General features: G+C 32.4%; 1 protein-coding gene and 1 non-coding gene across 6 annotated transcripts in view; both read left to right on the top strand.

The window, feature by feature from the left end:
* LOC147074266 (peroxisomal leader peptide-processing protease) overlaps positions 1–20,517 on the top strand; it is a 70,035-nt gene that overhangs the window by 32,035 nt on the left and 17,483 nt on the right. For 4 of the 5 annotated variants that reach the window (XR_015070317.1, XM_085944057.1, XM_085944056.1 and 1 more), the window contains one exon: positions 18,616–19,137. Coding sequence is in view for 3 of the 5 variants with exons in the window: in XM_085944055.1 (XP_085800181.1) it covers positions 18,616–19,137 (522 nt within the window). In the remaining 2 variants the exon portion in view is untranslated. Of the gene's footprint in view, positions 1–18,615; positions 19,138–20,065; positions 20,315–20,517 lie in introns of those variants that run through there. The other variant, XM_085944058.1, reaches the window with a different exon arrangement.
* Positions 4,814–4,886, top strand: TRNAV-CAC (transfer RNA valine (anticodon CAC)). Its single transcript has one exon. It is a non-coding gene; the product is annotated as a tRNA-Val (tRNA).

The following is a 20,517-nucleotide window of genomic DNA, read 5'->3' as shown; positions in this document are numbered from 1 at the left end:
TGGTACTTAAAAGAACATTAGAAAAATACCTACGTAAGTAACTCATTTATGTGTCGTTTCGGAAATCCGTGTTCTCAGTTTTTTAGGTATTTTTAAATAGTTTAACATACCTTACTGATTACGTCTACGTTTTATACAAATCGCATTATGATTGATGATGATGGTAACGTCCTTCATAGAAGGGTTATTAATTTTAATATTTTGTATAATTCTTCGTAGAAGCACTCATGCGAAAAAATAGTTCTCGCTAAACAAGCAGCGCTCGAAATGGAAAAGTTTACGAACCGGAGCGTTCGACAATTTTCTGAAAATATTTACATAGGTGTCAAATTTTATGTGTATTTTATAAACATAAGTGTGTTAGATTTTTTGCCTATAGCCTATCTAGCTGAAACGGTCAAATTATTTTTTTCCACGAGACGAAGCGATAATTTTACCGAGTTCACGAACCGGAACGGCGCTCCGATGCGCTCCAGTCCATTTCGAGTCCTGTAAACAAGTAGGTATCTATCTACAGTTCTACATCCTAGTGGTGAATCTAGCTGAAACGGTCAAATTATTTTTTCCACGAGACGAAGCGATAATTTTACCGAGTTCACGAACCGGAACGGCGCTCCGATGCGCTCCAGTCCATTTCGAGTCCTGTAAACAAGTAGGTATCTATCTACAGTTCTACATCCTAGTGGTGAAGGGTGTAGGCAGGCTGTTAAGATCCAACATACCTACATAGTGCACATTAAACTTTGTCAGTCATACGTATTTGTTTTCATTGAAATAAGACTACAATTAATTTATAGACGATAATGGTTTGTTTTTAAAAGTCAATTAAACCCTGTGAATCCAAGCGATTATAAATAATAGTCAAAAAATACTAAATAATATAGATACATAATTGAATACCGGTATTGCAATTTCTACGTGAAATGTCCCAACACAGAACAGATAATACATAGAATACCGATAGTCTATATTCAATACGCCGCATCTTGATGCAGGGTTTTGAATGTGAGAGTGTCCTACGAAAATGAAGCACGCATTATGCACGTGCAATAGTGTGTGTAATACACCAACATTAAATGAGCGTAAATGCATAAACCGAGAGCAGTTTTTAGTATTCGACGTAAAACGTATTCTTAACACGTGTGTAAGTTTAACCCGGATTCTTCCTTACTCGAGTCGGTTACCTGCTTCGCCTTACCCGTTATGTATTTCAGTTCCCATTATTTCTGAGTTCCCTGTGTCCCAAGTAGACAAGCTCCCTTTTTACATTATGTACTTATAGTAGAGTAGAAGAAATTTGTGAGAAAAGTGTACGAAAATATTAATTACATTTTTATCAGAATTTTCATGATTTATAAATGAAATTGAATGAAATCCTGCATGATACACTTCCCAATCGCTCGCGTCTTGCTAGATTGCTATTTGGTACTTGTTAGGAACCGATGCAGTAGGTAGAGACTAGACCAGGGGTCGGCAAACTCTTGGACCAAAAGAGCCAAATATGAGTATCACAACGGTTAAATTTTTTTCGGGAGCCATACATATATTTTTATAAATATGATTTATTTCAGTGAATGTTATTGTTTATTTATCAGGTGAAGAAGATTTTGCGAATAAACCTAACGCAAATGTAAGTTTTTTTATTGTTGAAATTATAAATATATTTTTTACAGAAAATGAGTAACATACAATTTTCACGCATTCCTTAAAACTAATGTGAACAATGAACGTCGTTGCATTTCTTTGGAGAGTGTCTGTATGTTTGTAAGTAACTTGTAGTTTTCAATTTTAGGCGCGACTCCAAATTCGCATCGATTATTTGGCTTCTCTAAATGCTATTTATATTATTCATGTTTGAAAATGATTGTTCACATACATATTATGTAGACTCGAATATGAGTTCGGAAAGCTATTCCATCTATTAAAAATCGTAGTATCTACCTTATTATGTAGCTCCGCTGAGTTGTAAAATTAAATTGCATTTTTCTCTCTCCAAATCCTCAATTTTAGTGGCAAGACCTACAAATTTGGAGCTACATAACTCTTTGCTTGTTAAATCCACAAAAAAATCTATTTCAAAAGTGCTCGTGTCAATATGAAATGGAGAAAAGTTTAATTTGTCGACTTTTGCAATGGGCGGATTTAAAACAACAACAATCATACCTTTTTTGTAAACATGTGAATTGGGAATTTGGCAAAGAGCCACACGCCAATACCCAAAGAGCCACATGTGGCTCGCGAGCCGCGGTTTGCCGACCCCTGGACTAGACTATTTCCGGCACTCCATAATCCAAGTGTTAGTCACCATATATTTTAGTTTTATAAACTAGACATTATGAGGTGTTCAAACGTCGAAATGAAAAAAAAGCGTGAGATTCCCGTAAAGTAAATAAGTACTACACTATTTTAATTGTTGTTATCTTTTATCTGAAGTTCTTGTTAATAATGAATCAGAAGCTACGAATAACATGCAGATTGTAATCGATTGGAATTCCATTCACAACTTTAGTCATATCGCATGGCGCCTAAATAGTAATATTTCCACGTATCTACGTAGGTACGTTACTATGTACTGACTACACAATCTTAATTTACTTACTTATATTAGTGATTCTACATCTTTTCCTGTATTTCCAGTATTCACGACATTCTAATGGATTTCTATACCTCAGTTGAGGCATGGTCTAAAATGATCGTGGCTAGGCGATGCGCGGATTGTGCAAATGACGCGTGCCGAACGAAATATAATTTGTCATATAAATCCAACATTCGTCCATTTAATGTTCTGTTTATTGTTCTATTAGTAACAATAATAATATATTCATTGACATGTTTTCTTTTTAAAGTAAATGGGTAACGTTTTTAGTCATCTTTACACGATTTAAAAATCAATACCCCCGTCGCCATCACGAAACAAACGTGACGTATTGACACCTCGACGTTCGCTCTCAGACTGCCAGCGAGTCCAAAATTTCGTCGCGCCTATATTTGAAAATTATTTGCCGTTTCACTGAAGTATCGCCTTAAGTTTTGTACTTATTCCGTTTGAGTCGTTTTTTGCGACCCGGGTTTCGCCTTTCGGCATCTTCAGGCACTATGTGCACTCACCAAAAGGTATATACACACTGACAATGAATACAGTTAATTCTTACTTATATAATAAATTAATACAATAAAGTAGGTAAAAACTTTATCACCTACATATTAAGTCATAATAATAATAGTACCAATAATATAATAATAGGGTAACAATAAAAAATATAAGTACCTAACAAACAAATTATGTATAGTTTAAGTGTTTGTAACACTTATTGTGATATTAGACGTAGCTGATAAAGTTTTTACCTACATTATTGTACATAAATTAATTTATTGTATAAGTTAGAATTAACTGTATTCGTTGTCAGTGATTAGTGTATATATATCTTTTGGTAAGTGCACATAGTGCCTGAAGATGCCTAAAGGCGAAACCCGGGTCGCAAAAACGACTCAAATGGAATAGTACAAAACTTAAATATATTAGAATTTAATTTCATATTGCATCAAGTACCTACCCTCGGTCGATAGTATTGATAATTCACCACATTGTTGGAACGTGTATTAGGTATAATATTATTGTATTCGAGTCATCTCTAGGGTAGCCAGACATCCCGTACCTACCTACGGGACGTGTCTCGTTTTTTTTTAACATTTATCTGTCCCAGTAAAGGTGAACACTTGAATGTCCCGTATTTACATAAATATAAATGGTAGCATTTCTCGCTGGATTTTAAAAACGTCATAGCAGCCCTCTGGTTAAAAACATATCTATGTTTTTAGCTGCCGTGCCAAGGGTGAATGCCGGCCGTGTACCTACCCGTCCAAAATTTCCACAAATATAATATATAAGAAAAATAGCCCTTTCAAACGTTATTAGTTATAACTCATATCAGTCCATTTTCTGACGTCCTTTACCATACCTATATACAAGGAATTACTTTTTGGAATAATCCTTTGGCCTCTATTTATGCTAGGACTGAAGCATTCAAACACCTAAATAAGATAAATAGGTATGTAAGCACACCCAATGTCGTGAGGTGTCTTTTTAGATCGGTCAAGCTTTTCTGAATCATAAACGTTATTTTGAAATATATTTCTTTTGTTTCGTTGGATATTCCAATTTTTGAATAAGCATTATTTCTACTGAATAGTCAATGAAAGATTTTAATAACAAATGAATTTAGCGTTGCTGTCATTTGTGCCTAATTAAAATATACGTTGTCGTTACTGCTTTAAAGTAATGAAAAACTGTTTGCAAATCATGACAAAGATACTTTAGCTAGTACCACACCATACCACATTTGCTCCCATAGGAAGCAGTGATGCAATATGTACGTTCCATTATCTCGAAAAGTAAATTGACGACTCCCTTGTTTTTTCTCTGTCACATCACTGTCCACGATGAATATATTAGTTAGGTATATAATAATATATCACATCGATAGTGTTCAAAAAAATAAGTTTTTTTAAAAAAAATGTATGGAGACACAGTGTTTTGTGTACCGATCGCTCCCAAATTTGAATATTATTGTCACTACTACTATTAGTAAGTTGTTATTACTCAATAATTAAATCTTGTTCATTTTTTTTGAAATCGTAATCATATAGGTACGGAAACTAAATAATATTGCTTACTTATTTCTTTTAGTAAATAGGTAGATTAAAAAATGAATATATTTATTATACCTAATTAAATTATTTGACTGTCACTTTTAGATACTATTATGTACAGCTATAATCTAACATCTACAGTATATTTATCATGTAAGTCATGGTTTCCGTAGTGTAGCGGTTATCACGTGTGCTTCACACGCACAAGGTCCCCGGTTCGATCCCGGGCGGAAACAGTTTTTTTTTTTAATTTGATTTTAAAATTTATATTTATAACAATAATAATTTTTAATGTTTCAATTAATTTCATTGTTTTAATACCAAAATAAAGGAGGTTTTTCTTCAATATTATGAAAAAACTTTTATTGTATTATTAAAATTAATTCACTGGCACGTAGCGACATCTCTTGTAACCGCATGGAGATTTTTGTTCGTAATACGCGCGAATAGTTTCTAGCTTTTTTTGGTAGAGAAACGAACGTCAAACAGTATTTCTTATCACTTATCATACTTATTTGGATGATGTTTTATTCATTTATGACAATGAAAAAATTACAATACTTACAATATTATTATTTTATATAAATAATGCATTTTTGTGTACCTAGTAAGTATACATAATAATATAATATGTACTCAAATAACATTTTCAGAGTATCCCGGAAACACACCTAATTCAATTTTCCACAATTTTATCAAAAAAACATAGTCAAATAATTATTATGTTCCAAAGCTAAACAGTTCGTCCCGTGGGGGTAGGCATGTCATGCGTTGTATAGGGGCGGCGAATGTAGGAACGAATACAAATATTACTACTTTTGAGAGAAGTGGTATCGACCATGGATAATATGTATCGACATCTTAGTGTAAAAACTAATTGAAGCATAAACAATTCAGACACCATAACTATCGTTGTATTGTAATACCCATGGTACCTAATACCTACATGTTGTAATGACAGTTTAATGCGGGCAAAATGTTCACAGGGGTGCCTACAAATCTGTCAGCGTCACAGACATCCACGTGCCTAAAACCACCACTTTTAAGAGTAGATATCGTGGAACTGCTCTAATTATTAGTAAATAGTGTGTTTGTCTTTTTTAAGATATCCGAAAATAAATAATAAAATAGGTATGTAAGCAGTTATTTAATGAATTTTCACACAATTTGAAACTAAAAATGAATGGGGATGGCATTCTAAGACTGATTAAGGGCGACACTTTTCATATGGATGTCATTGGTTCTAAATCATAATAAATTATAATACCTATTGAAAATCACAATACTTATGTACTTAAAAATTTAACGAGAGTTATTAAGTAAATTTAACTTGTCAGTTTATTGTTAAAGTTTTAAAAATAACAAACACTTAAATATTATGTTCAATTATGTTAGTTATAAAGTATATTTCGTACTTGTTTCCACTGGACATTTTCAATGTGTTATTTATATTCTAATTACTACCACGTTTTTCCAGGAAATAAAGAAATTGATAATATTAATACAGCAGTTAATAATACAGTAAAATCACTTACCATTTAAAATTTATTTAATTTTCTCGATATCCTTCAGAGAAAATCAGCCAAGCCCTGCCACACACAATAATATTCAATACTTAGCCAAGTTTTTTTTTTATCTAGAACATAGGTTTAAACCTTTATTTATTACTAACATAAATTTCTTCGAAATTCAAATTAACCATAAACAAAAATAAAATATACGCCCTTGCACATAAGTTTCATAAATATAATATTTTACCGCCGTATTTATAAAATACTATTAATTATAATTAAGTACTTAGATGCACCGTTAAAATCTAAAAAAACCGCGAATTTAATTATATTTTTTAATAAAATTTTTATTTAACGTTTTATCAAGTGACTGCGCGCTTCATTATCTGCGTAAAACAAACGAATGTTCGCCGTTCGGTTAATTTATATACCGTCTGAAAGTTGTGGTGTTCTAAGGGTAAAACCCCCTCTTATATGTGGGGATTTTTTCCATACTCCCCCCTTCATCCCACGCTACTCTAATGAACCTCTATTATAGATGTAATTTCAATCATTCTTTCGGATTATGACGTAAGACGGATAAGGATGAGCCATTTTGTTATTTGTGGGATATGTTAGAGCTGAACTAAGAACTCTTGAGAAAAAAAAAAATATATTTTTTAATTTTTTTAAGACTAAATGAAGTTTTATGAAGTGGGTAGTAATATCCTCTACGTAATATTTCCATTTGGAATAGATTTTTTTAAATTAAAACGTGAGTAAACCAATCAAGTGCCTGGCTTTTACGAATGCAATTATATGGTTGCGTATACACACAAATCCTTGTCACTGTGTACAATGGCAAGGTTACGTGGAGGATACTCTAAGTATCTACACAGCAGTAGCGAAGAGTGGAGGTAGGCTGTTAAGATCCGCCATAGATTGTGCACATTAAACTTTGTTAGTCATACGTATTTGTTTTTATTTAACTAAGACTACAATTTACAGATGGTGTTGGTAAGTTTTTAAAAATCATTTAACCCTTGCCTAAACCAACCCATAATAGTTTTGGTATATTTTAGGCGATACGACAAACTTGTGCACACTTTTTTCATTCATACTTATTTGTTATATTACACATATTGTTGGTTCATTTTTTTTTAATTCATTAAGCCCTGCCTAAACTAAACTATAATAGATAAAAATATTACTCTGTCTATAAAATATCCAAAGATATGTATGATGTAATTGCTTAATTTTAGATATTTTATGGATATATGAGTATTTTTTGACTATTATTTATTATGGTGAGGTTTTCGCATGGTTTAATCGAATTTTAAAAACTAACCAACACCATTTGTAAATTTTAGTCTGATTTCAATGAAAACAAATACGTATGACTGACAAAATTTTATATGCACTATTTATGGCGGATCTTAACAGCCTACCTCTACTCTAGTGTACCATTGCACCAATAATAAAAATAATGAATTAAATAAATCATTATTAAAACGTACCTAGTGTTTGTGTACGTACCCAGTCTGCAATTTAGAAGAAATCCTTATTTAGCTACGTATTTTTTTCGACTTATACGAGGTATAAATGAGAACTCTGCCATTCTGGGCAGTGTTAGCCTGTGTGTCCCTGATAACTATATTAGGAATAGAGACCATCGGTTGTTTATTCTCCCAAGGTGCAGAACCAACCTGCCACTGGTAATGCCAATTGGGAGGGCGATAATTATGTTCAACGAAATTGCTTCGGGTGTTGATATATTCCACCTACGTGAGAATGACTTTAGGTGGACGTTGTTTTATAAATACTTAAAATAGGGTCTGCATAACTCATCCGGTGTACTTCCTTGTACCTATCTAATTTATCTACTGATATATCTCTTTTTTTATGTAATACTGTTATATTTATATATCTTTCTTTCTAAATGTCATGTTGTGAACGTTTTAAACTTATAATTTGTAATGTCCACAATATGTTAAAAAAAATTATTGAAATTATGTAGATTTTCCCCGTCAATTACGAGTACCTTACATATTACTGTCGCTCATTAAAATAGTTTTCGCTATAGCGGCCTTTTTTAATTATGGTGTAATTTCGATGGAGGTTCGACCTATTTTATTCCATATAAGGTCAAAAATACTTACTTTGCATTTAAATATTGAGAAAATAGTCTACATATAATAATTGGAGATGTGAATATTACTTAAAATAAATATGGACTGGATGCAGAACAAACACATAATGTCATGTGCATCAGCATAATAAAATTAAAATACATCTGACTAAAACTACTCTGCTGACAGCTAACCTCATACAAATCATTCATAATACTTATTCCCAGTGCTCGAAATGGAAAATGATATGAACCGGAGCGCTCGATCGTTATCCGAAAGTATTATCATAGCTAATGTATGTGTATTTTATAAAAAATAAGTGTTTTAGATTTTTTTGTTATATGGCTTATGCTTATCTAACTCAGACGGTCAAATTATTTTTTCCACGAGACAGCGATAATTTTACAATTTTACGAACCGGAACAGCGCTCCGGTGCGCTCCGCTCTCTTTAGAGCCCTACTCATTCTTCATTAAACCATTCGTACACATTATTATACCTACTATCAATCAATCCGATTATTGATAATGAAATCATTCGATTATAATCCATTCATTTCAACTCATTCTGAATCTATTCATCCGTTCATAATTACTTCATTCGTTATATATCCATTCATTGTTTATTAATTAAAATTCAACCATTTATACAATAACTATTCATATTTAAGTTTATTAATTATTAAAAATTCCACCATTCATATATAATTCATTAATTTCACTCATTCATTTAATCCATTCGTAATTTATTAATTAATATTTCATACCATAACCCATTCATACTTGGTACTCATTCATTATTAATATATATATTAATTATTTTTTATTAATTTAAATTCAACCATTCATATTTAAATCATTCATAGTTTATAAATTAATATTTCAACCATTCATATAATATAATTCATTCATACCACTCATTGAATATTAATCCATTCGTATTACTCATTCTACTTGTAATCTATACATAAGTAGTTAATTATTCAAAGATCAAATTTTTACTATCACTGTATATTTAATTAATCATTATTCATTAAACTCAATTGTTATTATCATCGATCCATTCATAAATTAATTCATTTCACAATTAACTCTAAAAGTAATTGAGTAAAAAGTATTTAGTTTTTACTTATAGATATATAAAATTTTACGAACGAGAGCGTTCGATAATTTTCCGAAAATATTAAAGTGTGTTCATGTTTATCCTTATTTATCTACAATGACTGGACAAATGCAAAATCTTTAAATATCTACCTGACATGCAATTAGGTAATGGGTTTCCGCGCCGCAGGCAAAAAAAAACTGCTAAATTTAATAATATATTGCCAAAATTTGTCAAAGTATACATAATACCTATATAGACCCATAAATAAATAGGTAGGTATAATATGTACCTACCTACGATAAAAATATGCAGTGCCAATGCGGGGACTTGCGTTATGTTGTTCCTATGGTGTATCACTATGACTGAGTATTCAATCATCATTATTCGGTGTCTGTCTCGGCAGCGTATGTCTTTAATTTTCTTTTGACCCATGGTGAGTGGTACAGTCTACATTATGTTCGTGCCAGGGGCTGCGATCCCGGGTTTACTATTTCTGTTAACCTTAGAATAGGAGGGAAGAATGAGAAATTAGAATTAATATTTAAATCTATTTACAAGTTTTAGAATGACCCGTACATAAGTTGGAGAGCCTCTAGGTCTGCTACCCTCACCAGGATTGAAAACAAAATGACACATTATTTAAGTAGGTACGCAATAATATGTGTTGGGTACTATTATTAGGCCATAGCGATTCTTTGGCGAGCATCCCACCAGTGGTTATAGTTGCTGGCCAGGTAAACATCTTTATAATTAATGTTTGGGGTGTTTGGGCATGGGAAATATACCCGGTAAAGTACCGGTAAGAGCGGGAATCAGTGACACCGGCTATCTAACTCTGCTCCCCCTGTCTAAGGATTAAGCAATCAATAATAGGGCTCTAATTAAAATCGGAAGTCAGTGGCAACTGCTAGATTTAACCCTCTTACCATTTTTATATGTACGCACCTGCAAAGTATGAAGTAGGATAATATGGACTATATTATAACTTGCAATTTAATAATATGAATATGTTATACCTACAGCCGCATATAATCATCAGTTATTTTAACATTTCTTTTATTTATAAAGTAGTCATCTTTTAGTACTAGTACTTGAGTTTAACTTTTAACTCTTTATGACTTAAGGGGGAGACGCATGCCAGCAGAGAACCTAGCAGAAATATACGAAGCTTGCAATTTGAGATTTTTTTTGATAATTTACAATTTCAACTATATTATGTAATAAATATGTATCCGAAAACATTAAAAAGATTTTCTATTTTTTTTAAACTTAAAGATAAACTTACAATTGTAAAAAAATGTGAATTCGTTGCAGGGTCAAATCTTATTATTGCATTATATTTTATGGTCAAAATTATCATTAAAATTTAGTTTATTAAGTTTTAGATTTTATGTGGTGTAGATTTTTGACTAATTCATCGTTTTAATATTTTTTATATATATTTTAAAAAACATCGATTTTTATAAAAATATAAATGTGTATAACTTGAAATCCTTTTGATTTATATCAACCCGAGCTTCAATATTGTGACCATGCCTAAAATAAAATTTGATATAAATAAAAAGGATTTCAAGTTATACACATTTATATTTTTTTAAAAATAGATGTTTTTTAAAATATATATATAAAAAAATATTAAAACGATGAATTAGTCAAAAATATACACCACATAAAATCTAGAACTTAAAAAACTAAATTTTAATAATAAATATGGCCATAAAATATAATGTAATAATAAGATTTGACCCTGCAACGAATTCACATTTTATTACATTTTTTTACAATTGCCAGTTTATCTTTAAATAAAAAAAAAAAAAAATTTTTTTTTAGTGTTTTCAGATACATATTTATTAATTACTACAGTTGAAATTGTAAATTATCAAAAATAATCTCAAATTGCAAGCTTCGTATTTTTCCGTTAGGTGCCTCTTTTCGCCTCTGATAGTATAAGCATCCCCCTTAAATACGTTATTTAAAAAAAACTGAGAAAAATAATTATGAAATTTCAACATTATTAATTCCGGGAATCATGAAACCGAGCAGGATAGCAACCCCTAATCCGTGCATTCGCCGCGATGCTGATTACAAGGCAAGAATTTCCACCTCAAACCCTATCTGTCTTTTACTACCCCTAGCTGCGATACAATTTTTAGTTTATTCTTTCCACAATTTATTTATCCTCACGTCTACGAAGCATACCTATTCATGATACCATAATATGGCGATGGCGACGAGTGCCTGTTGTACGGAAGTAAGGGATGAAATAATAGTTTAAAAAAATTACACTTGGACCACTTACACACCATTTTTTTTATTTTTGTATTTAAGTTTTGTACTAGTCCATTTGATTAGTTTTTTGCTACTCGGGTTTTGTTTTTCGCTTGTTATGATCTTGAGTAAACTTTTTCAGAAGCGACATAAAAATATGGCGAACGTCTTGATTAGAATACTTGGTGGAAATTGAATTGGCATTTAAATTCATGTAAATTGTGTACTATTACATACGTAAAAATCGGTTTTAGCCATTCGGGTTTCGTATTTCAAGCTGTGGTATGTACATAACAGTAGCGAAGGGTGGAGGTAGGGTGTTAAAATTCGTCATAAATAGTGCACATTAAACTTTGTTAGTCATACGTATTTGTTTTTATTGAACTAAGACTACAATTTACAGATGGTGTTTGTTAGTTTTTTAAAATCAATTAAACCCTGCATAACCAAACCATAATAGTCTTGTTGGGCGATACAACAAAATTTTGTACACTTTTCATTTCTAGTCATTGGATTAAGAATACAAATTACACATATTGTCGGTTCATTTTTTTAAATTCAGTAAGCCCTGCCTAACCAAACTATAATAGATAAAAATATTATTATATATATAAAATATCCAAGGTTATGTATGATTTCATTGCATTATTAGATATTTTATAGATATACGAGTATTTTTGACTATATCTATTATGGCTTGGTTTTTGCAGGGTTTAATTGAATTTTAAAAACTAACAAACACCATCTGTAAATTGTAGTCTTATTTCAATGAAAACAAATACGCATGACTGACAAAGTTTACTGTGCACTATCTTTAGCGAATCTTAACAGCCTACCTCCACCTTTCGCCACTGGTGCATAATATGCAACTGTCAAAGACTGGTTACATAGTACTAACGAATTTGTATTACAACGTCTTTGGTTCGATACCATTTTCAGTTAGGTTAGGTTAGGTTAGGTTATTTAAAACAATAAGTTTGTAAACAGATAGGTCATCAAAGCCACGTGAAATGAAAACTCAATTAGTAGTTAGGTACATAGTATTTCCCTCGTTTTTTCCAATATTGCTTGCCTTGTGCCATATCAAATGGGAGTCACAATAATTTTATTTGAATAGAGTGTCTATCTTTTATCGCCTTGTCAAGTGATTGTTGTAATAAAAAGGCAATAAAAGTAACTACCCTTTGGCGTTTATTACGTGGGCAAGCGGGTCAAGATCATATCGCAATAAAAATAAACACAGACCAACCTCCCCTCTAGTAACGTTGATAGCACGTCGATAGAATACCGTTCCTTGAATCAATTCCGTTGTGAAACAGTCAATATTTCATACCATCGGGTCTATTCTATACAAAAGGTGACTATCGACCGCTAACGTGCTAAAGTGATAATGTGTTAGTATTTGTTACATACATTTTATATTGAAATATTATAATTGTAATTGTATTTTAATCAGTTAATCAGTCGAAACTGTCTCTCTCTCGCTCTCTCTCTATCGCTCATGCTCTAAATTTTAGCACAGGCAGGGGGCATACCGTTAAAATATATCATTTATTGCAACAATTAATATCGGCTAATTGTAATTGTTACAATACGTGTTAATAATTTGATACAAACATACCCTAGTTTTAGCGGACGAAAGCAGCCTTTTGTATAGAATAGACCCGCATAAATTTGTTTCACGTAGGTAGGTACGTACACAAACAAAAAAATCACGTGAAAAAAATGGTAGATGTAGTATTTGGTAGTCTTGTCTTTTTCAGGGGTTATGTTTATATTCTGGACTATTACACGCATGGACAGGTTCATAAGTTTAATTAAAATAACTATTATCTACATTCTACTCAATATAACATTATTTTTCGACCATGTCCGATCCTAATAAGATCATATGGGCCTCCACAGAGTGGAGGTTTGTATTAACAGATTTGTTTTTTCTAGAAATGGATGTTAACCACCACTTGCTCAACCTATTAGGTCCATACTCCCAAACACAAATTGAAAAACAATACGTGTACTTGCCAGACCCAGTATTCGAACCTGGGACCCATGACGCTATAGGTCGACGCTTAAACCGCGCGGCCATCGTGGGTGTATATATGGAAAGAACAAGCATATATAAAGTAAGTGTTTATATACAGAAATGCTACAAATTAATTTTGTCAGATTACTATGGCAGTCAATGCAATTGCATAGGTGCTAAAATGCATAATTTTCAATCGATCTATGCTCCGTGCTTCACGGGCCGTGTCATCTTTAGAATTTAGATAACGGTCAATTAAATGAGTTACCCTAGTTTATTTGTTAATCATTCCGGAATAATACACTTTCTTGAATCTCGTCGGTCTCTTCTGCTCTTGAAACACTTTTGCCTGTTTTCGCGAAGATGGTTTCCAATCATGGTGTCCTAATGAATTTGAACTTACATGCGCCTGTCAATTACCTACGTGGTCGCAGCCATGATTCATTCTGGATCGGAACCGTTTCCTCGTGTCAAGCCTATCAGGCACCATTAGCGAGGGGTGCAAGACTAGTCAAAGCGCTCCCCAAAAACGTAGACATTTTCGTGACGTTTTATTTCGGTGACGTGCTATGTATTTTGTATTCGAAGTTTTATTTTTCTGTAAGTATAAAATTGTATGTTTTTTGTTTTCAAAAATTTATTTTTATGTATAAAATTGTACTTACAGACCTACAAACTTATCTAAAAAATGGATGGGGGAGCCACTGTCGGAAACAACCCAACCAAGGCTCGCAACTGGACAGAATCTGACATTCAAATGACGTTTTTAAAATGGCGTCCATATGGTAGTTCGTAGTTCTATTTTTGACCGTTCTTTAGATAAGTTTGCAGGACGGAAGTATGTTTTTATTTCAATTTTATTATTTTATATATTCTCTTCTTCTCTCTTGTGAGGGTAAAATTTGTTATAATGTAAATCTCATGTTGTGTACGCCTTGAATTTAGATTTGTTATGTCCACAATGTTTTGTTTTCTTTGGGCATCCGTTGTTTGTTCTCCCAAGGTGCAGAACTAACCTGCCATTAGTGATACAAATTGGGAGGGCAATAACCATGTTTAATGAAATCGCTTCGGAGATTGATATATTCCACTTACGTGAGGGTGAATTTAGGTGGACGTTGTTTTATAGGTTTTTAAGATAGGGTCTATCAATAGGTCACTCTGTGTGCTTCCATCTACTTTTATTTCTTTTCTTTTTTCTTGTTTTATTTCTTATTCTATTACTTATTGTATTATTAACTCACATTGCTCTGTATTTATTTTTCAAAAATTGTTAACACTTATCTTATGTCGTTAACGCTTTAAATTTGTAATTTGTTATGTTCATTATATGTAAACTAAATAAATACAAAACCGTACAGTAAACAAAGAAATGGCTAAGGTAGGATTTGATTTTCGACTGCGGTCAATTTCCAATGAGCCGAATTAGCGATTGATAGTCTGCTGAAGAATTTACACATTAAATAAAAATTAAATGTAGGTACATTTGACTCGTGTCCTCTTTGTTACCTATGTAATGATTTTGTTTTTATAAGATTAATTTATTTGCCTCGTGTCCTGAAAAACATGATTATTAACATAAATAAAAAGAATAACAGTAGATAAACTTGGCTCTTCCGACATATTGACAGCTTCCATCGCTTGGACAGACGTCATCGTCTAAAAATAGTCATATTCCTTTTGATTATTTTTCAAATCATCACAGGAGGGGTTCTGTGATAATAAGATAATGATATGTAATTTGTATCTATGTATTGTGCTAACAATATTGCGCCTTACTTCATATAGGCATGCGCTGCAAAACTAGCGGGGATCGCTAAAAATCACTGAGAGTACATAAGGGCCATTTTCAAGAACACGTGTAATCAATTTAAAATATATATAATATTTAGGTAGGTGTACATAACTAGATCAGTGGCGAAGGGTGGAGGTAGGTTGTTAAGATCAGATAAGTGCACAGTAAACTTTGTCAGTCATACGTAAGTATTTTTGTTTTCTTTGAAATAAGACTACAATTTACAGACGGTGTTGGTTAGTTTTACATCATACATAACTTTGGATAGTTTATAGATAGAATAATATTTTCGATTATAGTTTGGTTTAGGCAGGGCTTAATGATTTAAAAAAAACGAACCATCAATATGTGTAAAATGTATTATTAATCCAACGAAAACAAATACGTATGAATGAAAAAGTGTGCACAATTTTGTTATATCGCCCAAAGTATACCAAAACTATTATGGTACCTATATTAGTAGTGTAGGCAGGGTTGATTTTTAAAAAATTACCAACACCATCTGTAAATTGTGATAGTCATATTATGACTAACAAAGTTTAATGTGCGCTAGATACACATTTGAAATACTTGCATATTATTCGCATTATATTGATGCAATGAGCTAAATTTAATTTTCCGATTTTTTACGATTTTTGTTTTGCCAAAAAGATGAAAAACATACAGAAATGGAGAAATCGTCGTCATTGGGGAACAAATTCTGCCATAGCCAGCGGAAGCCTGGTTTCGATTTTTCCAAGCTATATAACTAGCGGGAAATGTTAGATTTTGCAAGAAAAACTTTCAAAAGAAGCTATCGATTGGCGTTGTTGTTCGTTTGTGTTCTTCTGACTGCCTCGTGTTATACTGAATGTTGACGAAGTTGGACTTGGACGAAGGTCAATTCGCCGCCTTCTACAGGAACCCAACGGAAAGATACGAAGTTTTCAATTTGAGTTTTTTTTTTTTTGATAATTTATATTTTAAAGTATATGGTCACAATATTGAAGCTCGATTTGAGATCGAGTTTGTCTCTACTCTTTCTTGGTGCTTAGTTTTTCGATCCATAGATAATATAATAAAGATAATCCTGACATACAATTAGGGATTACGATACCGAATGAAAATTTCAATACCGGTTTTTCGGTATATCTTATTGAATACACGGAATACCGGTATTTCTTTAACATTAAAAAAACAGAAGTAGGTTCTTATCAATAAATTTTATATAGCTATTAAAATCTTTTTAAAATTTTATAAAAATTGTAAGTAAGTATAGCAAAAACCTACATACCTACATTTATTATGTTGACATTTAAAAATATGTATTGATCATAATTGTAGAACTAGCGAATAATTTGAATTACAAATAATTTGAATATAATTTATAATTTTTTATTTTTATAATTTATAATAATTTCACCTAAAGCCTTCAAAAGTTCATCAAGTCCAAATAAGTCCGGCTGCAGGAAAAGCTTCTTAAATTCAAAGCTTGTATAGTAGTCATCAATAATTATACCATAATAATTAAACATTTTTGTGACGGATGTTTTTTATTTCGATATTATATTATGATAATTCATCGCGACAATCACTTACTTACGAGGGTGGGTCAATAATTCCTTAGAAAAAAGCATTAAAACAGGTTTTATTTTTGTATTTTTTTTTTATTTCTCAACATAATTTCCTTGGAGCTCAATACACTTGGTTAGACGTTTCTCAATTTTTTTTAAACCGTCAGAAAAATAAGTTTTCGGAAGGTCCTCAAAATAAGCATTTGTCCGATCGATGACTTCTTCATTTGAAAAAAAACGTTGTCCACTTAGCCATTTTTTTAAGTTTGGGAAAAGGAAAAAGTCACTGGGGGATAAATCTGGCGAATACGGTGGGTGGTCGACCAATTCGAACTTTAATTCTTCAATTTTAGCCATTGATCGTAAACATGTGTGAACACGGGCATTGTCCTGATGAAAGAGGATTTTTTTCCTGTTTAAATGAGGCCGTTTTTCTTCAATTTTGTTTTTTAGCTGGTCCAATAAAGATGCATAATAATCCCCTGTTATTGTTTTTCCTTTTTCCAAATAGTCAACGAAAATAATTTCACGTGCATCCCAAAATACAGTAGCCATAACCTTACCAGCTGATTTTACGGTTTTCGCCTTCTTTGGACATGGTTTGCCTTCGCAATCCACTGCTTTGACTGTTCTTGCGTCTCGGGAGTATAGTGGTGTATCCATGTTTCATCTACAGTCACAAAGCGACGAAAAAATTCATCCGGATTGCGTTGCATGAGCGACAACAGGGCTTTAGAGGCCACCACCCTATTGCGTTTATTGTCGACTGTGAGCAAACGCGGCACCCATCTTGCAGAAATATTTTTCATGCCCAATTTGTCATGTAAAATAGAAATGACGCTACCTTTTGAGATCCCTGTAACCTCAATTATCTCACTCAACTTTAATCTTCGGTCACTTAACACCATATCGTGGATTTTATTGATCATTTCTGGTGTAGTCACCTCTACAGGACGTCCTGAGCGTGGTTCATCCTTTGTTGATGTACGACCACGTTTAAATTCATTTAACCAGTTATAAATAGTTGCAAGTGAAGGAGCAGATATGCCGTGAACTAAATCCAACTCATTTTTTATTTCCTTTGCTGTTAACCCTTTTATATTAAAATGTTTAATAACAACTCTAAACTCAATTTTCTCCATTTTCCATTTTTCCATTTTCCACAAGCTTTTTTCCACTTTTTAAATGTACGAGAAACACACAACAACCCGACCAATCTGATTGAAACTTCGCAGCATACTGAATCGGTAGTGCCGCTGCATGAAAACAAACCGCTTGCAGTACTAGTCGCGCCACCTGTCAGCTTTTCTAAGGACTTATTGACCCACCCTCGTATATAAATATATTTGATGAAATTTTGTTTTATTATTTTTTCACCTCTGTTGGATTCACTCAATATATTTGCATTTTAGCAGCACATAACTTAAAATTCATTTTCAAAAACGTAAACGTGTGTGCTTTCTTAATACCGAAAATTCCGGTATTTTGGATTTTTAAAACCGGTATTTCGGTATTGATAAATACTGGAATAAACGAAATACAATCCCTACATACAATTTGATTTTGATGGCCTTTAACTTCTTACATATTATTATAATTTTCAGGTATGCAAGCCGAAGGAGTATTGGTTTCGTGCAGCATAGGCGGACTGGACATCGTTGTATCTCAGTCTACCTTATTTTCGAGCTCTGGCATTAAATTCGCAAACAAATGGATTCTCACCCACGGATCCTTGATTTGGCCGTTGAAAAATGCCAGAAAAATATTCGAGTCGCCGCCAAATATGAAAAAAACTAAAATCGACCGACTTTATGCGGCTCTGCCGGATGTTTTCGTAACTATGGAAAGGCGTTCGGAAAATGAATTGGAATCAAATTCGAATGATAAACAATTTAAAAATGGCGACAACGCGATAACAGCTGTTACTAAAGCTAATCCTGCTGACGGACGTATTAATAATGTATCGAAGGGAAGGATCAAATTTATTTGGAAATGTCCTTTATTAGCTGAAACCGTTGACACAATGCTATCCAGTTGGACGGTGGGACAATCTCCCGGAACCATAGACATGCAGAATGAGTCTGGAAACGAGTATCTCTCAGTTTTTGTTTTAATTTACATAGGTGGTAAGTTATTAAATACGTATTGCTTTAAATATAACGACATATCTTAAGGGGGAAGCTTCTACCTACCAGAGGCACCTAGCGGAAAAATACGAAGCTTGCAATTTGAGACATTTTTTGATAATAATTTACAATTTCAACTGTATTATTAATTAAGTCAAAGATAAACTTACAATTATAAAAAAAATGTGAATTTGTTACATATTATTTACGTGCACAGTTACGTTATTATATTATATTTCATGGTCATATTTATTACCTATTAAAATTTAGTTTATTAAGTTTTTAATTTTTCTCATACAGATTTTTGACTAATTCATAGTTTAAATATTATTATATTAATTTTAAAAAACATCGATTTTTATAAAAATATAAATGTGTATAACTTGAAATCCTTTTATTTCATTTCTTTGGTTTCAGGTACTCTACATATTTATTAATTACTACAGTTGGAATTGTAAATTATCAAAAACATGTCTCAAATTGCAAGCTTCGTATTTTTCCGCTAGGTGCCTCTGGTGCGTTGAAGCCTCCCCCTTAAATCATAAAATCCACATGTCGATTAATTCTGGTATTGTGACAATACAACACATAGGTAGTGCCGGCTCGTGGGTAAGGCGATATGGAAGAGGTGTCTGATTTTCAAATAAATATTTTTATATTGTGGTCCCCGCTAGCGAAAGGCGAAACCCGGGTCTTAAAAAACGACTCAAATGGAACAGTACGAAACTTAAATCAATCAGAATATTTGTATAATATTCATAATGTTATAGAATTTCAATAATAACAATTAATCAAGAGGTCACAAGTAGGTAATGCATAAACTATAGAATCATTAGTTTACTAAAATTTACAATAAAATAGGGTAATAAATACAATTTATAGTAATATATAGTAATTCATTAAATATCGAACACTTCTGCATCTACAGGATATATGGACCGTACGCCACTGATGCACATGGATGTGGTCTTTGCCGTATTCAAATGAATGCCCATACAGTTCAGGTTCACGACGAACCTGTTCACTGTGACTTCCAACCGTTCCAAATCGCCTTTCTTCGCAAGAGTCGGTTATGTCATCATGAGGCAGGTGTATTCTACTAGAACTAACCGTCTTATACACTTTATTGTTTATCATCAGGGAACTCAGAAGTAATGGAAACTGAAATACCTAACGGGTAAGGAGAACCAGGCAACCGATCTCGAGTAAGGAAGAATATGGGATAAATTTAAACACGTGTCAAGAATACGTCGAATACTGACAAATGCTCTCGATTTATGCATTGATGCTCATTTAATATTGGTGTATTACACACACTATTGCATGTCTATAATACGTGTTTAATTTTCGTAGGACACTCACACATTCAAAGCCATTGTC

This window comes from Rhyacophila brunnea, unplaced genomic scaffold (genome assembly GCF_057557595.1).
Source record: "Rhyacophila brunnea isolate RB1 unplaced genomic scaffold, BYU_Rbru_1.0 scaffold_16, whole genome shotgun sequence".
In the NCBI taxonomy this organism is placed as follows: domain Eukaryota; kingdom Metazoa; phylum Arthropoda; class Insecta; order Trichoptera; family Rhyacophilidae; genus Rhyacophila; species Rhyacophila brunnea.
This window is presented reverse-complemented; position numbering and strand designations above follow the sequence as displayed.